Genomic DNA, 22,537 nt, shown 5'->3' on the forward strand with positions numbered 1-22,537 from the left:
CCCGCCTGCTCTGTGGGGAGGTGGGAACCCTGGCCGTACGGGGAAAGGGAAAGAGGAGAAGGTGTGGGCGGGGGAGGTCTCATCAGCACGCCATCAACTGGCAAGTCCTCCCGGGATGAGGACTGGTTTCAACATCTTTCTGGGAAAACCACCCAACAATGCGGGTCCTGAGCATTCCTGGTACATCATACATTTTCGTCATTCTTTTTAAAACGGCTACTGTGTTGGCTCCCATTCCAGTTGGGAGCCTAGCTTCTGGTCCCGCGAGAACTGGGAAGGAGGCCCGAGTGACGTGGCCCCGTGAGGATACCGGGCAGCTTGAGTGTCTTAGGCATCTGACCTGGGCTTTTGAGGGAGCGGAACTCCACATGGCGGGGAGTAGGAGGGGAGAAAGACCATTCTAGACCCACCGTGTCCCAGGGGCTTGCTTTAAAGCCAGCACCGAGCCTCTACCCCACGCCAACCTGCCCAACCAACTCGTTTAGCAGCAGGTCTACCAGGCCCCATCATACCACTCTGATCTACCTTCCTTAACCACAGTTGGCTTGGGTTGGGGGTTTGCTGTTGTGCTTATTTTGAAAGGGATTTTTGAGATAGTCTTTTATGTAACCCAGGCTGACTTCAAACTGTGTTTGAGGCAGGTAGCCTCAAACCCTTATTATCCTGCCTCAGCCTCCGTAGTGCTGTAACTACAGGTTTGGGGCCACGCTCAGGGTTGGGTGTTCACCTCATCCTACCTTAGGTTCTGGGAAGAAGTCCCACTTCAGGGGTTGTGGAGAGCTGGAATGTTTCGGGTCCAGATCCAGATCTTGGGGCACTTTAGCCCCATACACAGCCACGTACGTGTTGCCCATTTCTGCGTGCGGGGACTATCGTGAACAAATCTCTCCTTCCACCCCAATGCTTAGACCCTCAACAGGCGGCATCTGAGGTTCCCCTGCCACACCCGCCCAGCAGGTGTTCCCACCTAGTAGAAAGGAGTGTGCATTTATGACTTTCTTTGTTCTGTTACTATAAAAACTCCATGGAACATGGTGTTTGGGGTTCCTGGGCCACGGTCAGTCACTCCAGAATGGCTCCAGAATAAACATCTCTCGTCCCCAGCTTTTGAAGCGAAAGCTGTTTTAGTTTCAGCACCCACTGTGGGGAACAGAAGGGCACCTGCGGCTGTCCTGGGAGGCGAGCGAGCAGGGCACAAGCCAGCTGTGCCTGGGTTGCTCTGTAATAAAATGCTGCCCCTCTTGACGCCTTTGACGCCTCCCCGTGCCCGGCTCGCGGCGCCCCGGCGCCCCCGTGCGGCCGTTCTCTGCCATTGCCGTGAGGCCGCTGCGGCACTTGGGTGAACCTGTTTAAGCCCTAAGTCACAGAGGTGCTGGAGCAAGGCCGCTTGGAGCAGCCCCAACAAAGAGCCCTCTGGTCCGACACGCGGTCCAAATGCCTGCTTTCCCGGTGGGCGGGAAGCCGGCTTGTGTCGGCTCTTCGGGGGCAGGACGCAAAAGTTGGCTGTGCAAGATCAAGGGCTCTCCGACGGTTAAAGGGTTAATGTCAGCGTTTCAAAAGGCACCAGCTGATGGTGGGTCCATTGACTGGATTAATGAGAGGAAGGTGGAGTCTGAGACAACCACATCTAGCTGACTCCAGACTTCAAAAGGAAGTAGGAAAGGTCTGTCTTATTTTATGATTTATTTATTTAATTTTATGTGCCTTGGTGTTTTGCCTAGATATATGTCTGTGTGAAGGTGTTGGATCCCCCCTGGAGCTGGAGTTACATACAGTTGTGTGTGGCCATGTTGGTGCTGGGAATTGAACCTGAGTCCTTTATAAGGTCAGTGCTATTAACCTCCGGGCAATCTTTTGAGCCCCCAAAGGCTGATTTTATGGGTGACTGAGTAGCGTGGAAGGTCTTGCGCCTATGGTCACAGTCTGTGACTTCTAAATAGTTCTTTGAATTTTTGTTCTGTCAGAAAACCAAATGGCCATGGGAACATGTAGGGATGGGGAGAGCCTGCAGCCTCTCACACAGCCCTCCTTCCTGCTATTTCCCCTGCTGCTTAGAGCTTCCAGAGCTCCCTCTGCCCACCCCTCTCAGCAGGGACATGGGCACAGGTGTGAGGGGCCAGTATTGGACATCTCAGAACAGCGTGTGTCCCAGTCCATGGACCACTAGCTCTGCCCTCTGCTCCTTGTCTGGTGAGACCTGCTGGTGGGTGGGAGTCTTGGCAAGGGGCATCCCGAATAGGAGAGGTGCATCTAGGAGAGGTAAGTATGCCTTGGCTGGAGCAGCGGGCCTATGGAAAGCAGGGTGCCTCGCTAGGCTTGAGACCTGGCATTGCGTTACTCAGGGCTAGGGAGGGGAGCAAGAACAGGGCACAGGTGCTGGGCACCTGCTGAAGGCTGAGCACAGTCCCTTCTGCTTGGCTTGAGGCTCTCTAGGTGTGAGCCACAGGTGAGCTGTGCAGTCCACACGCACAGGCTAGAAGCTCTGGCATTTCCACCTAAAACTGGCATTGCACAGAGAAGACAAACCATAAAACTCGTGTTAATAATTTCCCAGTGTTTCTTAGAACACTCAATAGCAAGTAACACATTAATCGGGGAAACTGTAGAGAAAAGTGCACTTGCCCTCCGACAGTGATGGCAGGGAGTGAGACTCGACACAACTCTGGAGGGCGTGTGGGATTAATCTCTGTGTCTGGCCAGCGGTGCCATTTGTGTGAAAGCTGCACTCACTACCTGTGTGCTACGTCTGTACACCTGAAGTTCTTTCTTCTGAGACTCACACAGACAGCAACACCAGGCGAATGTTACATAAAAATATGATGGGCAGAGGAAAGTTAACTGCTTCATGCTCAAGGAAAAACTCCTGACCAGGAGAGGGCTTGTGCATGAGATGCTTCCTGCATAAGCTCGAGGGCCAGAGTTGAGATCCTCAGAACCGTGTGGCAGCTGCTCATAATCACAGCAGGGAGCTGGATGGGGTCACTGTGGCAGGCTGACTCACTGTGGCAGCTGGACTAGTGAGCTCTGGGCTCGGGGAGGACTCTCCCTGAATAAAGTGGAAATCGAGAAAGACACCCAACATCAACTTCGTGTCTACACACAGGCACCCATGCAAACACACACGCACCCATGCACACACACAATGTCACTAAACAGACTCATCAAAACCCAAATTAAGTCCTCTGTGAGGGTGGCGGTGCATCCCAGCCCATCCCAGCTTCCTGCTCAGTCAGCAGCATCACCGGCCTAGCGATGGGACACTAGCACCCTCTCCTCAGTACGACTTTCAGACAAGTGTCTACACATGACCCGGTGTTCCCTAGAGAGCAGACTTGCTCGGGTCCGCACTGCTGGTCTGTGTGACCGAAGAGAGGTAGAATGGGGTGCATTCTACCCCAGCTTACCAATGGAACAGAACTGCCTGGGCATCACCCACTTTTCTTCGATTCAGAGACCACGAAACACAAAAGACATGGCCGTAGGGAACTGAGTTACACCGTGGGAAAACGGGAGAAAACCAGCAGGATAAAATCAACACAAGCGCCCGGGCTGCGGAGACGATGCTGGGCGGAAAGGGGCTCGCTGGGGAGGAACTAAGTTTAGGCCCGCACCACAGAAAATGTGCTTGCAGTCTCTACACTAGGGAGGTGGAGAGAAGAGGGAACCACCCGGTATGTGGAAGACACCAAGTCTGAAAACCTGGTGAGGCCCACACTGGGGAAGCGCAGTTGCTGCCCTCCAGCCTCCACAGACACCTGCACACAGCATGTGCACACACACAGAACACAAACATCACAATGACAAATTTCCACAAAATAGATTTTACTGTATTGGAAATTTTATAAATAAGATGACTGGTTATTCATAAACAATTGTATCCAATTAAGTTTTCTACAGTTCCAGAACATTTAAACCCGCACTTAGAATGCTTATATATACACAACTCTATTCTGCACTGCTACACCAATGCCATTATAGCCCAGAGGGGGGAAAAAGTACGAAAAACCACCAATGAGTTTCTAGTCCCAACTGGCAGACTGTCACAGAATAGACGAGATGCTCCCCATTTTAAAATTCCAAGCTGCCACCAAAGACCTAGCTTCCGAGATCCAAAGGCATTGCATCCGCAGCTGCAAGAGATCCCTGGCCCTGCTTCTGTAGCGCCAAGTGCCAAACAGCATTAGAAAAGTCAACCGTGGCAAGTTACACACCCAGGCTAGTTTACAGATCCAGGAAATAAAGGACACAGAATTTTAAAATGGAAGTCTGTGTATTTAATGAGACAAATCACATTAAAATGCTGGGCTGTCGGATCAATGGCTGGGTCTCTCCCTGTAATATCACACACTCAATTTAAGGCCTGCCTCCCCTGCCTCCCCTGCCTCCCCGACCTCTATAGCGTGACCCTAAGAGGGAAGAGTCACAGCCCAGCTGATGCCTCGGACACCGGACACCACAGTGACCGCAGGGGTCACAAGCACCCACCACCACTAAGCAGCTGGCGACATTCAGACACCAGACCATGTACATCATCACGGCTGAGGACAGCAGGTGCTGGGCACACCGTTCTTGCTGCGCAGATTTTCAGTGTAAATCTAAAATCTGACAGATACAGGCACACCACTCAGTCATGTAAACTGCTCAGTAAGGCCTGCAGGTTTATATTCCTTCCCGAACATTATCTTCTAAAATCTACAGTGTCCCATCTCATATTCCCAGTAGTAATGGCACACGGTATAAAGGCCCCGTGTTTTCTACACAGGGATATTAAGAGGAAAAGGGAGGCACGTCCATCTTGTAGACCTGCTGCTGAGAGAGACACAGACAATCCCAGGACCACGCTCATGCCAAGCTCGGAACCAGACACACAAACTACAGCAGCTGAGGACCAATCTCCAGGGGGCTGGCAGCATTCGATACCGCCCCAGCTCTGCGCCCTGCTGGCCTAGCGCATGCCCAGGATCTGCCTGCTCTTTAGTTGGTAGTTTTTTTCTATATCCGACAGGGCTTGGGCCCGTAGCTGGGCAGCATGAAGTCTCTTCTTCAGGTCCTTGCACTTGGACTTGGCAAGCTGGCTCTCGGCATCCTCGCTCTTTGTGGCATTTTCTTTGCTCTCCCCACGGAAATGAACCTTCTTCCTCACTGCTGACGATGGAAGGTCAAGTTCTTCAGAAAGAAAAAGAAAGGGGTCTGTGTTAGTGGAGAACCGTCACACAGGTCAGACTTGTTGACACCTGTGTGAAGCTGCCTGGGACCAGTCGTTAGAAGCATTTTAATACAGTCAGCTTTATGATTTCTAAATTGTGTGGATATATGCTTGTGAATGCAAGTGCCCTCAAACCCAGAAGAGGGCGCTGGGTCCCCTGGAGCTGGAGTCAGAGGTGGTGGAGTCAGCTGATGTAGATGCTGGGAGCTGAGCTCGGGCCCTCTTCTGGAGCAGTATATGCTCTTAACTGAATGTCTCTTCAGCCCCAGCTTTTTCTTTTGTCTGTTTAAGCTGTGATGCTCCTGCCTCTGCTCCCTTCATTGCTGAGTCTACAGGTTACACAGGTGTGAGCTGACACCATGCCCCGAAACACACCAAATAATAAAGGACAAATGCTTTGATCTCTGACGAATCAACTTTCCTCTTAGGGTTCAATACACTGGGGGAGTGAGGGAAATCAGTGTTTTCTCTGTTCCTGAGAACCTACGACAGAACACATCACGGCACAGAAGCTTTCTTGCAGAGCACACCTCCAACATCCAAATGGCTCAGGCACCAGAATGTTTCTAAGCAACTGCACAGTGAGCAAGGCCAGCTGAGCTGGAGTGGATGAGTGATGTGCCTCTCGCTCGCATGGATAACCTCACCGACATACAGTGACACCCCTAACCACAGACGGTGCTGTTCAGGGCCGGGAGGTTTCCCGTGGTGTATTTAAAGGAACGTGCTTACAGCCTTACTGAGTTTACACCGGGGCCACAGTGAGCAAACCAAGGCCCTGTGCTATAGGGGTGACAGGCCATTAACAGTGCAGATGGGGATCTAAGTGACATGTGTGCGGGGAGAAGGCACAGAAGTGGTGCTTGTGGGGAGAGGAGGGAGCCCTGGAGACCAAGTGTGAGCTAAGTCCCAAGGAAGGCAAAGGGAGATAGCACTTGGTCTAACTTTACAGTCCCACTGTGCAAAAGAACGCCTCATGACTCCAACGTCCGGGCCTGAGCTGGCATCTGCTCCCCTCTGCTCTGACACTGAGGTGAGCTGCAGTAGCTTGCTCTCAACACCATAACACACACTGGTGTCATTACACACCCATCTGAGTGGCCCATAAGGTGGAGCCCAGCACCTCACCCAGCTATTACCTTTGCTCCAACACACCCTTACCTGAAGAGCAGTCCCAGAGGGTTTCAGTAATTATCCGAGTGGGAATGAGAACAGCATTTTTTCTCCTCAGTTTATCAACCTAACCATGGTTTAAATCTGTTCTGTCTTTATGGATAACAGTGTGCTCTCTGAAAGTTGCTGAAATTAACCAGGTGTGGTGTTGCACATGGACAGGTAGATAGCTAGAGGCCAGCGTAGCCTCCATGGCAGGTTCTATAAAGTGAGACCCTGTGTCTCCAAGAAACGAAACAAAAAACTCAAAGGTTTTAACAAAGATCCAAAGTGCACTCTGTGGCTGGCTTTTTTTTCTTTTGAGACAGGGTTTTGTTCTGTAGCGATGGCTAGCCTAGATCTTGCTATGTAGACCAGGCTAGCCTCGCACTCGGTTTTCTGCTCACCTCTGTCTCCTGAGTGCTGGGATTAAAAGTGTGCAAGTCAGAGGCCAAGATTTGGGAGTCAGCGCCCCCTTCCACCACTAGGGTCCTAGTGATGAAATTCAGATACCGGGTTAGGCCGGCACCTTCACTCACTGAGTCATCCTGGAAACCCAAGCCCTATTTTCTCTTTATTTTGTAAATTATGTGTATGTGTGAGTGTTGGGGAGAGAGAGGGGTTACGGGCACATGAGTACGGGACCTGCGGAAGCCAGAAAAGGACCTCAGTCCCCCGGAGCTGGGGTTCCAGGCAGGTGGGCTGGCTATGGGTGCTGGGACCCAAACTCAAGTCCGCAGGGAAACGAGTGTAGAGGTTTGATTAAGAACTGACTCCACACTCACAAATCTGAATGCTTAGCTGTCAGGGAGAAGCATTAGGAGGTGTGGCCTTGCTAGAGGAAATCCAGCTGCCACTGTACATGGGCTTTAGGGTTTCAAAAGTCCATGCCAGACCCAGAGACTGAAGATGTCAGCTCTCAGCTCCTTCTCCAGTGCTGCACCTGCTGCCATGTGCCCGCTATGACAATGATGGACTGAGCCGCTGAAGTCAGCCCCGGCTACGCTGTCTGGGAATGGTGTCTCTCACAGCAGAGAGAGACTAGGACAGGCAGCATGCGCGCTCTTACCTCAGGAGCCCTCTCTCTGGCCCCTCCCCCTTCCTCTCACTATGCAGAACAGGTTGGTCTCAAACCCCCAGTGATTCTCCAAGTCTTCCAAGTGCTAGGGTTACAGATTTTCCCCACCATGACTGCTAAGCCACACCTTCTATGATGACCGGAGTGTGGCAGTTTTAAAACACCGGGGCTTTTGCTTGGAAATGAAGAGAACAGTTCCAATAACATATCCAAAATAAATAAATAAATAAATAATATCCAGCCAGGCAGTGGTGGCGCATCCCTTTAATCCCAGCACTCAGAAAGCAGAGGCAAGAGGATCTCTGTGAGTTCGAGGCCAGCCCAGTTTGCAGAGTAAGTTCCAGGACAGGCCCCAAAGCTACACAGAGAAACTCTGTCTTGAAAAAACAAAAGAAAGAAAAAGAAAAAATTTGAAATGTATAGTTTTAAAAATGTTTCAATTTCAAAAATTAAATGCTGAAGTCTGAACCATGTCATGTGATAGAGTGAGTGAGGCAGAGATCAAACTGCGACTCCCATCTCAGGTCTCTCACTCAGGACACCAGCAACAACACCAGGAGACTCTCACGGCCACTCAGTGACGTCACCTGAGATCCCAGACTGTGTCCACACGGGCTACAGTGTGTGTGGAGCTGACAGACATACCTGAGGCACTGGCCTGGGACAGGAACCTTTGCTCCTTCAGCAGGCTGTAGCTCTTCACCAGACTCTCGGCTCGGGCCAGTTTGTCCTCTGCCAGTCTCTCTCGAATACAAAGTTCACGTTCCTTCTCTTTAAAAAAGGGAAGGAGGAAAAGAAACAAGTAAGGGACTCTGGCTACCAAACGACTGACTTGTGCCTGGCAGGCCCACCACTGCCCTGGCCGGGCTCCAGCGATGGCTCCCAGCCTCCTAATGCCGCGACACTTCCCTCAGTTTCTCAAGTTGTGGTGACCCCGACCATAAAATTACTTTTGCTGCTACTTCATAACTGTAATTTTGCTACTGCTATAAATCATAATGTAAATATCTGGTATGCAGGATGGGCTTTCATTGTTACAAATTGAACATAAGTAAAGCATAGTGATTAATCACAAAAACAATGTGTAATTATGTATTCTGAAATAGTTCTAATTACAAAAAACTGAAATTTTTGTCTGAGTGACTCTGCACAGGAACTCTCATTGCAGCCCTTTGTCTTGTTCCTCAAGAGAGCAGATAAAGTAGGGAACATGTGAGTTCTAGCTCCATCCAATTTGCTTCTGTTTTTGCCAAAGCTCAAGTTTGATTTGGACTGGTCTGATCTTTACGGACAAATTGAGGCATGGTGCGTTTGGTCCTTGCCGTATAAATTCAACTCATTCAAGATGGCAAAGATGTCAACCAAATAAATTCTTTTCTGCAATTCACTTTTATCACTGAAAAGGGCTTCGAACTGCAGTCTTGCTTTCCGATTAAAAACATTTTGAGTTCATCACAAAAGCACATTTAAAAGCTTTTTCCCTCAACAACCATCTCTCTTCAGTGTGAATAGCAGGGCTTTGTTTGTGCACATAACCCGTAGCACAGTTGAGAACCGTCAACCGCTCACAGGGCTCGCCTTTACGAAACAGGCAGAATTCATGCTTTCCACGGTTCTCGTAACTCTTGCAGCTCTGTCTTCATTGCTGATATTTGCCGATGAATCATACAGTGGGTTCAGATGACTTTGGTGACTCTCAGTACCAAACGCTGGAGTCCATAGCTGCAGTACCATCTGTGCCAACACTACAACCTTTTCCCAAGAGTTCCTCTACTCTTTTAGAAACGAACCATGTCAGATACGTCATGTGCAATAGTTGTTTCAAGATGTTTACAAAAGAGAAACTCATCTTTAAAGTCGTCACCATTAACATAATTCACAGAAATCAGTATTGAACAGTTTGCAACGTCTGCAGATTCATTGAACTGGATACTAAATATTGGAAGTGGAGCAGATTCAATTCCCTGGATTACCTGACAAGAGCGCCACCAGACATGGCACCTAGTCCATGGTCAGTGTCGTTAGAAAAGGAAACTGCATTCACTGTGTAACCAATTCATCTCCAATCAGAACTCAGAACACTGTCTCTGGCCACCGGCAACAGCAAGTCCTCAGCAACGGTCTGATGTTTCTGGCCTGGCGACTCTGAGTGCCCCATACAGGACGCTTCAGCGGCTGCTACGACTTGTTTGTGGTATTGCCACCAGTGTCAAGTCTGGCTCTCCTGGGTCCATCAGCTTTGCTTCTGAAATAGTCGGTGTCCTTGCCAGCAAAGCTTGGATGCTGTTATCAGCAGGGAGCCCTAGTTTGCCCAGCTTCGGCTGATGGAACGTCATCTCTCAATTTCTGCTGTAATTATCGAGGTAAAACCATCCTGTAAAAAAATCCTCACTATGCTTTCTTAATGTTCCTCTCTACACAATCCAGTGCCATGGGATGGTTTTCTAATGAAAACAATATATAACCAAAGCTTTACTGATACAAAAGAGGATGTAGGCATAGTTCAGTCAATACAGTTCATCCAAGTTGCCTATGATTTACGGTTCTGTGTTGATTTTTCACATACCAGTTACTACCACAAGGGGGCACTATTCACATTCCATCTGAATATAAGACTTTGCAGTGTCCACATTGAGTTCCCATGGTCTGTTCCAGTTGTTAACTTTAGAGCACATGATTTTACTTTTACTCAGAAATTATAGCTTATAAAGCCTTGTGTTATCTCGAATATTGATGCTTTCAACACAGCTGCTCTCTCTATCTCTAGGTCCGCAGAGGCACACCACGCACCAACCCTGTCACATATACCTGTCTTTGTTCCAGATTTATGTGACGGGGTTGGCACAATGATTTCATCACGCTGGATACTTGCAGTGGGTGTAGCTGCATGTGGGCAGACCTGCCTGGAGATGGGCAGAGGTCCCTAAGAGCGTCCAAAGTCAGTGTTTGTTGATGGTTTTGGGTCCCATGAAAGGGTCGTTGGACACCGACCCCCAAGAGGGTCGTGACCCACTAGTTGAGAACCATTACTCAAAAGGAAAGGGCTGAGATGTGATTCAGTGGTATTCAAACCCTAGTACCCTGCCCCACCACTAGACAGAAACAAAGGTCCTATCTAAGAGGTCCACACATACAAGCTCCTCTGTTTGGACCCCAGCCGCACCTCCCTTGGCCCTGGGCACGACTCACGCTCCAGATTGTCCTCTCGGGCTCGGAGCGCTCGCTCTCGCTCCTGCAGCTGCTTTTCCTTCAACCTGAGCTCACTCAGCACAGGGCTGGAGGCCTGCAGCTTCGAAGGCTCTCCTAAGCGCTGTCCTCTCCTCTCCAGATGCCTCCTCTGCTCCTCCGCAACCAAGTCTGCTATCAAAGGGCTCTCCAGAATTTCTTCCACTGAAGGTCGGTGGTAATCCTGGAGACAGTGTGGCAGGCAGAGCATGAACAGTCATCAAGAAAAGCAGTTACGTCAGGAGCATAAACAAAAGACGGTTCCTGTATCTAGAAACATCTGGAAAAACAAGGTCACTGGTCATGAGGTGACACAGATTTAACTCACCTGTTCCTCCTTTCTCACCCCACCCCCCTTCCAGGAGGCTCAGGCCCTGCAGGACAGAGCACACTGCACATACACTGGGTACCACTGGGGTCTGCTCAGGGGAAGCGGGACCTTTGTTTCTCTAAATACCGTTAAAGAGGACGTTCTCTTTAATTCTTCAATTAAATCACCCTTCAATTCTCTTTCTCTCTCTCTCATACACACACACGCACCGCGCACTGTATCCTTTGCAACCCCACAGCATTCCACTTTCACTTCTTCCTCAGCTCACAACATGGGCCAGAAAATCTGTTGTCAAGGTATTTTTCCTTCTGCTCTGTCCCCTTCTCCCTCGTTCTGGTCTCCAGTCCCTTAGACGGAGAGTAGTAAAAAGGCCTTTATGTACCACTGTACTCTGAGTTTTGCCTTTTTTCAGTCTTTCCATGCTACTAACCATCAGTTAGTGTGGCACAAGTAGCAAAGAAAAGAGGAAGTGAGGCACAAGGGTTGATGAGGATGTGTTCCACACCTGTGAGCTTTTACCTCCGCTAACTGAGCACTGAGCCAGGGAGGCTGATGACCAGTCTATGGCAAACCCAAAGTTTTCCCAAGAGACTGAAACAGACAAGTGCACACACAGCCTCACAACCATTACCTTTAAATTCAGCATCTGAGTGATGATGTCATTCAGCCCGTCAGAGTAGCGGTAGGGGATCCGCCTGAATCTCCCCTCTCTGATTTTCCCAGCTAACTCTTTCTGATTGAAAGCTGTGAATGGAGGCCTGGGATTTAAAAATAAATAAAAAGGAAAAGAGGAGAAGGAGTGAAGAGGAGACAAAAGAAGGAAATTTAAAAAATGTTAAACGAATGCAAATAACAAGAAAACGAGAGCCGGGCTCTGCCGACATTCTGTCTCTTGATCTGGGACTGACTCTTCTGTGGCCATGCTTAGCCATCCCCTGGTACTGCCTACACTTCGGGTGGAAGAGCTGTGACTCGGGGTCTGTCCCTATGCTCTGCAGAGTCTGCAGCACCCTGGTTTCCACCCTCTGGATCCAGTGTCAGTGGGGAGCAGAATTCAGGACCCAGTCCCATGGGTTCCACTCTTAGTTGGAGAAGTCGGGGTGTGTTGTTTCTAACTTGTCAATTTCCAGTGACAGACGACCACCAGTGTTGGCCTGGGCTAGGACTCTGTCTCCCCTACTCACATCAATGCACACAGCTCATACAGCAGGCAGCCCAGTGACCAGATGTCCGACTTCTCATTATAGGACAAGCGGCTCATTTGCTCCTAGAGGACAAGGTAAGGAGTTGAGAGTTTGCTTTGTTTCAAAATTTAAAATTTTCAACCTGAGGGCTGGGGAGGCAGCCAGGCTAACAGAGCTTACCTAGCATGCACAACACCTGGGTTGGATCCCAAGCACAAAATCAATGAGGTGTGGTGGCTCACCATAATCTTAGTACTCGGGAGGTAGAGATCAGAAATTCGGTGATGGGGCTGGAGAGATTTCTCAGCAGTTAGGGACTGGCCGATCTTAAGAGGACCCATCTTTGATTACCAGCGCACACAGGACAGCTCTCTGCCATCTTTAACTCCAGTTCCAGGGAACCTAACGCCCTTTGGTGTCTCCTTAGGTACATAAGGTGTACATACATACACGCAAAGTACTTATACACATAAAAATAAAACTTAGGGCTGGAGAGATGGCTCAACGGTCTTCCAGAGGTCCTGAGTTCAATTCCCAGCAAGCACATGGTGGCTCACAACCATCTGTAATGAGATCAGGTGCCCTCTTCTGGCCTGCAGACATACATGCAGACTCTCTGTGTATATAATGTGTACACAACGCATACAGAGACTCTCTGTATACATAATAAAAAAGTTTTTAAAATAAAACCTCAAAAATTTACAATTATCTTCAGCTATAAAACAAGTTCTAGGTGACCCAGGTTGTGTGAGTTGCTGTCAAAACACAACAAACAACAACAAAACCAACCACAAAAGCGATCTACAGATTCAATGCAACGCCCGTCAAAATCCCAGCAAAGTTCTTCAAAGACCTCGAAAGAACAGTACTCAACTTCATTTGGAAAAGCAAAAAACCCAGGATAGCCAAAACAATCCTATGCAATAAAAGAACTTCTGGAGGCATCACAATTCCTGACTTCAAACTCTACTACAGAGCTACAGTACTGAAAACAGCCTGGAATTGGCATAAAAACAGACAGGAGGACCAATGGAACTGAATAGAAGACCCAGATATCAATCCACACATCTTCGAATACCTGATCTTATATAAAGAAGCAAAAAACATCAAATGGAAAAAAGAAAGCATATTTAACAAGTGGTGCTGGCATAACTGGATATCAACATGTAGAAAAATGAAAGTAGACCCATATCTATCACCATGCACAAAACTCAAGTCCAAATGGATCAAAGACCTCAATATAGAGACAGTTACACTGAACCTTACAGAAGAGAAAGTGGGAAGTACACTTGAACGCATTGGCACAGGAGACCACTTCCTAAATAGAACCCCAGCAGCACAGACACTGAGAGAAACAATTAATAAATGAGACCTCCTGAAACTGAAAAGCTTCTATAAAGCAAAGGTCATGGCCAACAAGACAAAATGCCGGCCTACAGAATGGGAAAAGATCTTCACTAACCCCACATCAGAGAGAGGTCTGATCTCCAAAATATACAAAGAACTCAAGAAATTGGACATCAAAAGATCACATAATCCAATAAAAAAAAAAATGGAGTACAGACCTAAACAGAGAACTCTCAACAGAGGAATCTAAAATGGCTGAAAGACACTTAAGGAAATGTTCAACATCCTTAGTCATCAGAGAAATGCAAATCAAAACAACCCTGAGATTCCATCTTACACTTGAAAGAATGGCCAAGATCAAAACACTGATGACAACTTATGCTGGAGAGGTTGTGAGGAAAAGGGAACACTCCTGCATTGCTGGTGGGAATGCAAGCTGGTACAACCCCTTTGGATGTCAGTGTGGTGATTTCTCAGAAAATTAGGAAACAACCTACCTCAAGACCCAATACTACCACTTTTGGGTATATATCCAAAATATGCTCAATCGTGCCACAAGGACATGTGCTCAACTATGTTCATAGCAGCTTATTTGTCATAGCCAGAACCTGCAAACAACCTAAATGCCCCTCGATCGAAGAATGAATAAGAAAAATGTGGTACATTTACACAACGGAGTACCACAGCAGAAAAAAAGTAACATCTTGAATTTTGCAGGCAAATGGATGGAGCTAGAAAACATCATTTTGAGTGAGGTAACCCAGACCTAGAAAGACAATTATCACATGTACTCACTCATAGGTGGTTTTTTTTTTTGTTTGTTTGGTTGATTGGTTTTTCGAGACAGGGTTTCTCTGTAGCTTTGGAGCCTGTCCTGGAGCTAGCTCTCGTAGACCAGGCTGGCCTCGAACTCACAGAGATCCACCTGCCTCTGCCTCCCGGGTGCTGGGATTAAAGGCGTGCGCCACCACCGCACGGCTTCATAGGTGGTTTTTAAACATAAAACAAAGAAAACCAGCCTACAAACCACAATCCCAGAGAACGTAGACAACAATGAGGACACTAAGAGAGACTTACATAGGTCTAATCTACATGGGAAGTAGAAAAAGACAAGATCTCCTGAGTAAATTGGGAGCATGGGGACCTTGGGGGAGAATTGAAGGGGGGAGGGGAGAGGCAGGGAGGTGAGCAGAGAAAAATGTAGAGCTCAATAAATATCAATAAAAAAAAATGTATAAAAAAACCAACCAACCAAAACAAAACCCACAATAAATAAATTAATACACTGAAAATGAAATGGAAAATCAAAGTCTGGTAATATTCACTTAAGACAGAAGAAAAAATTTAAAATTTTCTATCTGTAGCAAAAATTTTTAAAATTTCATATCCAAAGGACTCAGGTAGCTTAGACTACAGGAGAAAAGATGGTGGCTTCCACTTCAGCCTCGAGTTTATATGAAAAAGAGGAGTGATCTTAGCCTGGCAACTTTATCACACGAAATCTCATCTTCACAAATAAAATGCTCATTGTGGGTTTAACACTGACAATTCAAAGGCAAGCACCTGAAAGCTCTTCCTGCTGTCCTCAAGGGAAGAAAACATCATTTTGTTTTGTTTAGAGATGGGGGTCTCAGACTCCTGAGTTCAGACACCTGCCTCAGCCTCCAGGTAGCCGGGACTACGTTCTGTTGTAGGCACCAAGGAGGAACTGACTGGTGATCCAGCACCTGAGCTGGGGGGGGGGGGGGGTGGCGGTCAGCAGTTCAAGGCCTGGGCTGCAGACTGTTTCACAGAAAAATCAAAAACAGGGGGCTAGAGAGATGATTTACTAACTCCAGCTGCAGGATCTAATGCCCTCCTCTGGCCTCCACAGGCCACACACACACACACACACACACACACACACGCATTTTTTTTTTCCCCTTCAGCCCACCGCTATTAACCACAGCAGGAACTGATATTCTCCTTGGGCTGACATCACTTCTCCCAGCTTATGCCTCAGGGACAATGATTCATCTGGTCACAAGGGCAGATGGGAAAAAGGGGCACCAAAGAATTGTGCAGGTGTTAACTTCTTGATTCCCCTTTGTAATCAAACTTTCCATGTGGAACATGACATCATTGGAAAACCAGCCCATTCTAGAAACAGTCACAAACTCAGAGTTTTATACTGTCCCCAGCTCTATTAGCGTAATTATATATCCAGAAAACCCTAGACTTCTCTGTGAATTACTGAAGAAATCTCTAAGATTTTATACACTTACACAGCAATGTCCCTTATGGACTCAAGGTTGGCTGGTGTTCATTTATTTGTTAATTTGCTTTGCTTTTGTTTTTCTGAGACAGGGTTTCACTATGTAGTCTTAGCTGGCCTACAACTCTAGGTAGACCAGGCTGGGATTAAAGGCGTGCCCTAACCTTAAAGACAGCTGAAAATGGTCATGCCCTAGCCTCAACAATTTCATTTTATATTCTATAATCCAATCAATACTAAGAAATGAGGAGGGGGCTGGAAAGATGGCTCAGTGGTTAAGAGCATTGCCTGCTCTTCCAAAGGTCCTGAGTTCAATTCTTGGCAACCACATGGTGGTTCACAGCCATCTGTAATGAGGTGCCTTCTTCTGGCCTTCAGAATATTGTATACATAATAAATAAATACATAGATAGATAGATAGATAGATAGATAGATAGATAGATAAAAGAAATGAGGAATAGCTGGGCAGTAGTGGCGCATGCCTTTAATCCCAGCACCAGGGGGGCAGGGGAGGGTTGATCTCTGTGAGTTCAAGACCAGCCTGGTCTATACAGAGCAAGTTCTAGGACAGCCAGGGCTAAACAGAGAAACCCTGTCTTAAGAAAACCAAAAAAGAAAAAGGAAGGAAGGAAGGAACAATTCATACAAGGATGTGCACAGAAGCTCTCTGTAAATGTAGGCAAGGAGCAGCAAGAACAGAACAGGCACAGAAACTAACACAGCAAAAAAGATGCCCACATGCGAAGGCCTGAGCCTGAAACAAAGTCACAGTGATGGGAGCCGAGCCCATGTATTCACCTCTGCTTCCTGCTGGGGCAGTGTGACCTGCTGCCTCCAGTTCCTGCCCTTGGAGCCAGGACTTTGCACATTAAAAAAAAAAAAAAAAAACTTCTAGGGAGTCTGGGGTCATGTGTTCAGAACTGACCCTTGAGAAACTGTTGTTTTTAAACATTATTCCATCTTTCTAGACCTGGAACTTAGTACATATGGTCCTTTAAAAACAAAACAAAGGCTTTTATCCCAGCAGGGACAGGCAGATCTCTTGAGTTTGAGACCAGCTTGGTCTACATAGCAGGATCCAGGTCAGTCAGGGCTACCCAGAGAAACCCTGGGGGGCAAGGGGGACCAGAGAGATGGCTCAGTGGTTAGGAGCATTGTTGCTCTTGCAGAGGCCCTGGGTTTGATTTCAGCCCCCACACAGCAGGTCCCATCTATCCAAACTCCAGTTCCAAAGGATCAGGGCTGTCTTCTGAGCCCTTGGGCACATGGCACACTTACACATGTGCAAACATTCATACATGGCACACTTACACATGTGCAAACATTCATACTATAAATAAATCTTTACTCTGTTTAAAAAGCTCTAGTTGAATGTAGAGAAACTGAATGGCCAGGCAGTCCCTTTGAACAAACAAATCTAGGAGGGTGAGAGAGGGGGTCAGAGGTTAAGCACCAGATGCTCTTCCAGAGGACCAAGTCCAGTTCTCAGCATCCATGTCTGATAGCTCACAACTGCCTGGAACTCAGCTTGTGTGTGTGAGGTGGTTGACTCCATTCCCCCTTCCAGCCTTCACCATTACCCACACACATGGCATACACCCACAACACACACATGTATACATAAATACTAAAAGTTTTAAGACATATACATAACAAAACTTGGGTTGTAGCTCAGTGGTATAGTACTTGCCTCAAATGCCTGAAGCCGTAGGTTCAATTCCTAGTACTGAGGGGGAAAAGGAAAAAATAAAAACTTAAACTGTACTGTGAATTCTGGGCTGCTGGGTTTATTAGCAACCCAAACCTCCAGTTCCCTTGTATCCGAATGTTTCGCCTTAGATATTAAAAAGTCTCTAAACTCTGAAATACTCACAGGAGACATGTAGTAAGGTGTGCCAACAAATGTTTTCGCAAAACTCGTGTCGTGGTTTAAAATTCTAGCTAGTCCAAAGTCCCCAAGCTTGACATTGTGTTTGCTGTCCAGGAAGACATTGGCTGGCTTCAGATCCCGGTGAAGCACAGTATGGCCACCATCGCTCCTTCTGTGACACTCTTTGAGGGCCAGGGTCAACTGAGTCATTACTCGAAGCACAAACTCTTCCTCTAAGTACTGCCTGGAGCAAAAGCAATCACACGTTTCATGATCCTCAATAAAATCGTTTCAAATGCAGAATAGAATATTTAAGCTTCCAAAGTATACAAATATGGAAGAAAATTATTATTAGCTATGAAACATAGGTATCATCTCACTAAGGACTCTCCCTGTTCCCAACCGAGTGTGCTCACACACTAGACCCTTTCAGCTTACAGTCAAATTACCACTGACCTCTCCTTGGTCCCCTTAGTAATGACACTGGCCAGGTCCCCTCCTTCACAGTACTCCATCACGATGTACAAGGTTGTGTTGGTTCTGTCAATAATACGATCATAGTAACGGACGATGTTTGGATGCTTCAGCTCCCGAAGCAGGTTCACTTCAGACACAAGCATCTGCTTCTCTACCTCCGTCATGGAGCCATAGTCAAGTTCTTTCCACACCAGGATCTGAAACACAACGTTTCCAAGATATGAGAATGTATTATCCTTGGAGACAAATAACAAAATCTCCAAACTTTAAAAAACAAACAAAAAAATCACTATCTCACATTTCAATATATATTACAACTCAAGGTCATTATGATGATTACTACTGTCGGCTTGGCAGGGTCTAAAAGCATCTAGGAGACAAATCTCTGGGTATGTCAGGGAGGGGAGTCTGGGGGAAGACCCACCCTAAATGTGGGTGGCACCAAGAAGCAGCAAGCCAGCTGAGCACACGAATTTATGTCTCCGCTCCCTGCGGGGATGCGGAGTGACCAGTGGCCTCGAGTTCCTGCCACCATTTGCGTTCTCAGTCGCGATGGCCCGCACCCTCAAGCCCATTCCTTTTTTTTTTATTTTTAATAGATGTATTTATTATGTATACAGTGTTCTTTCCGCATGCGTGCCTATAGGCCAGAAGAGGGCACCAGATCTCCTTATAGATGAGATGGCTGTGACCCACCAGACTCTAGAAGAGGAGCCATCTCTCCAGGTGGCTTTTGTCAGGTCCTTCCCGTGAGTTGCTCTGCCCCTTCCCCGCTGTAAGCGCGGTTTGCTCCTCCCAAAGCGGACAGGTCCACTGTGGACCGGAGACGCCTCACCTTGCCGTCGCTCTTCCTCCGAATCTTCTGGCAGCGGCCGTAGGAGCCGGTGCCGATGCTGTGCAGCACCTCGTAGTCTTCCACCCGGGACGGCATGGCGGGTGTCCACCCCCCGGGATCCCCGCAGCACCCCGACTCACGACCCGCACAGGATTAGCCGCGCCGCCCGGAGCCCAGGCTCAGCCTGCCGCAGGTCCACGGCGCCGAGCAGCGCTGCCGCCCGGGGAACCGTGCAGACCCCCGACTCGCCAGCCGCCTGCCGAGGCCGAGAACTACCGGCCGCCAGGTCAACCGTCGCGGGCCGCGGCCTCGCCATCTATTGGTTGATGGCGAAGCTGCCTCTTAGATCTGATTGGCTGGGAAGACACAACACCGCTAAGTATCTTGGGAAAATACGTGTCGCTAGGCAACCGCGTCGGCGTTGGTGTGGGCGTCCGGTCGCTTTACGGAGCAGGCGCCCGGCGGGAAACCCCCGGGGACCTCGGACCGCAGAGCACGTTGGGTCTCGGTGACGCCGTCCCTCCGCCGAGGTCGCCGAGGCAACGGAGGTTCGGGGAGCTCCCAGACCCAGGCTCGCCCCTCGACCTTTCCACTTTGACCCTCACCCTTTCCGGTCTGAACCCGAACCGGTGTGTGTTGAGGACTCGGTGACCCTGCACAGAAACTGCACACAGACCTAGAGAGCGAGAATCCCTGTTCCAGCTGGGAGGGGTGGGCTCACGCAGGCGGATCTCTGTGAGTTCGAGGCCAGCCTGGTCTACAAAGCGAGTTCCAGGACAACCAGGACTCGACCCCTCTCTCTCTCTCTCTCTCTCTCTCTCTCTCTCTCTCTCTCTCACACACACACACACACACACACACACACACACACACACACACACACACACACAAAGATAACCAAAACTTAGGGGTGGAGTATGGACGCATGCAGCACACACTGGTCACCACATAGCGATGGTCACATTTTACTTCTAAGACATCTGCCGAAACAGTGTGCTAGAAAAAAGTGTTCCCAAACAGCCTGTGGGGTACTAAAAGCAGTTTACAGTTTACTGACTTCTGCTCACCCTGCCGGCCCTGCTTTTAACAGAGAGGAGAGCTAAAGGCCTCCACCCAGGGCAGCTAGAGGTTAATGTGCATTTCCAGAAAGCTAACAATCTGGTGCATAATTAGGTCATTGTTCTTAAAATATCTGTTCATGGTGCGATTGAAAGGAACCTGATGGCCTATTAATAAGAATTAGAAACCTCCCTGTGTTAAAAATAAAGAATTTATTTCATGCCCCGAATTTAGTATAAGCTAATTGGAACTGTCAGACAGGAGACCGTTTGAATTAACGTTCAAGGACGTCGTCTCACCTCCAAGGAGTAGGAGCTACAAATGGCTGAGGTCACTTACGTGGTGTATGTGTGTTCTCTGATGTTCATGTTAAGCTCATTGGCTAGCCTGCTCCTCACCCAGCCCGTGACCTTTCTGGACACAATGCTCTTACTCTTTGCTTCAAACCCAGCACACTTTCTCAGCTCCTCCACACCACCGTGGCATCTACTATTCATGGTTACTGTTGGGCACCCCTGCAAGGGTGGTTTAGATTAGGTTAGCCTCTGAGCATGCCTCTGAGGGTTTACCTTGATTGTGTTAAGTTAAACGAATTGTGAAAACACCCCTAAAAGTGAGCATAAGCTTTCCTTACGCTTGGGTCCTTGCTAAATTACTTTTTTAAGACTTTTTTTTTTAAGATTTATTTATTTATTATGTATACAGTGTTTTGCCTGCATATCTGCCAGCAGGCCAGAAGATGGCATCAAATCTCATTACAGATGGTTGTGAGCCACCGCGCCGGTGCTGGGAATTGAACTCTGAACCTTTGGAAGGGCAATCAGTGTTCTTAACCCCTGAACCATCTCTCCAGCCCCGCTAAATTACTTTTCAACTGCAGTGAAGAGACGCCATGACCAAACGACTTACAAAAGAAAGCATTTAATTTGGGGGCTCACTTACACTTTCAGTGGGATAGTCCCTTATAACTACGGCAGGGAGCATGGTGGCAGGCAGGGTTCACCCTGGAGCAGTAGCTGAGAACTCACGTGTTGAGTTGATAACCACTGGGAAGAGAGAGGATGGGGAGAGAGGGAGACCCCAAAGTCCACCCTCAGTGACATGCCTTCCCCAACAAGGCCGCACCTCCTAATCCTTCCCCAAACAGTTCCTACCAAGTGGAGACCAAGCGTTCAAATATGTGAGCCTATGGGGGCCGTCATCATTCAAACCACCACAGTTCCACACTACACAGAAAAGAACGCTGGCTAAACACACAGATGCATTTATCTCTTTCTGTTTCTTGACTGAGATGCAATGTGACCAGCTGCCTCGAGTTCCTGCCTTCCCATCATGAGGGTCTTGATCTGTGAGCCAAATAAACCCATCTTTCCCTAGTTGCTTTTGTCCAGACATCCGATCAGAGAAACAGGATGCCCTCCATTATGTTTATTCAGAGGACACAACTTGTCCTACAAGATGGAATTCCAACTTTGTCACCTCTGCTCTGAGGGACCTCATTCAAGAGGTTTGAAGACCACTGTGCATGTAAATCTACTCTAACTTGTTATTTGTGGTTGTTTCCCAGCTGAACCCCCAACTACCTGTAGCCAGTACAAGTCCTAGAATAGACAAGGCAAGAAAAAAAAAAAACTAACGAAGACCCAGGAAGCTTCTGATTAGGACTTCTATGAAGATTTATATTGATCCCTGAAATATTCAAACACCAAACACCCCCAGCTCTGAGCCTGCATATTTTGGGGGAGCCATCCTGAGGGTCTGGGGAGAGGCCCCGGGCAAGCGTGTTCAGCTACCATGACCACAGTAATGGCTGTGTCACCTCAGCAAGACAAATCCTACCTCCTCCCAGCACTGTGGGAAGCTGTGGGGCTAGGGATTCCTCTCAGAGGTAGAGGTTTACCTAGCAAGCCCAACTTGAGTTCAAGTCCTGAGTTCATTCCCCAGCATTGAGGAGGGGAGGGGCAGATCAACAGAGAACAGCTATTGTGGGATATTTGATCACACTGTGTGAAGAAGTCTGTTTTATCTCACCTTTCTAAGGCACCTTCTGATTGGTTTCATACAGAGCTAATAGCCAGTAGCTAGGCAGGAGAGGATAGGCAGAGAAAGAGGAACTTGGGAGGAATCAGCCAAAGCTGGTTCTGAAGTACTGGGAAGAAGTAACTAGCCGTGTGGCAGAATGTAGGTTCATATAAAGGTCGATTTCAGTCTTAAGAGCTAGTTGGCAACAAGTCTAAGCTAAGGCCGAGCTTTTGTACTTAATAAGAAGTCTCAGTGTCATTATTCAGGAGCTGGCGGTCCAAAGAAAGTCCTACTGTTCCTGCTCTGGGAAGCCCTCCGGCTCCTGCAGTGCTTGGGCTGACACATTTCTTGCCCAATCTGCTGCTGCTGTCAGTTTCCATTAACAGCTGGTGACGTCTCAAGTGAGGGACCTCCTCCACCGTGCCTTGGGCGCACAGCGCTCTTCCTGGAGGGCTCTGGGCTGCTCCTCTTTGTCATATCCACAGCCAAGCTCCTGA

General features: G+C 48.2%; 1 protein-coding gene and 1 long non-coding RNA gene across 2 annotated transcripts; one reads left to right on the plus strand and one right to left on the minus strand.

The window, feature by feature from the left end:
- The first annotated feature begins 1,349 nt into the window (after nt 1-1,349).
- Nucleotides 1,350-5,607, plus strand: LOC146894788 (uncharacterized). Its single transcript, XR_015001199.2, has 3 exons — nt 1,350-1,573; nt 1,722-1,825; nt 4,763-5,607. It is a non-coding gene; the product is annotated as an uncharacterized LOC146894788 (long non-coding RNA).
- Nek2 (NIMA related kinase 2) lies at nt 4,371-19,234 on the minus strand. Its single transcript, XM_048439398.3, has 8 exons — nt 18,960-19,234; nt 18,104-18,321; nt 17,651-17,891; nt 12,177-12,259; nt 11,624-11,750; nt 10,626-10,845; nt 8,082-8,207; nt 4,371-5,166 (listed from the first exon to the last, which is right to left on the minus strand). The coding sequence occupies exons 1-8, from the start codon at nt 19,053-19,055 to the stop codon at nt 4,946-4,948; spliced, it is 1,332 nt and encodes a 443-aa protein (XP_048295355.1). The 5' UTR covers nt 19,056-19,234; the 3' UTR covers nt 4,371-4,945.
- Between the last annotated feature and the right edge of the window lie 3,303 nt (nt 19,235-22,537).

The sequence above is a fragment of the Myodes glareolus genome, chromosome 5 (genome assembly GCF_982192425.1).
Source record: "Myodes glareolus chromosome 5, mMyoGla1.1, whole genome shotgun sequence".
Lineage (NCBI taxonomy): Eukaryota > Metazoa > Chordata > Mammalia > Rodentia > Cricetidae > Myodes > Myodes glareolus.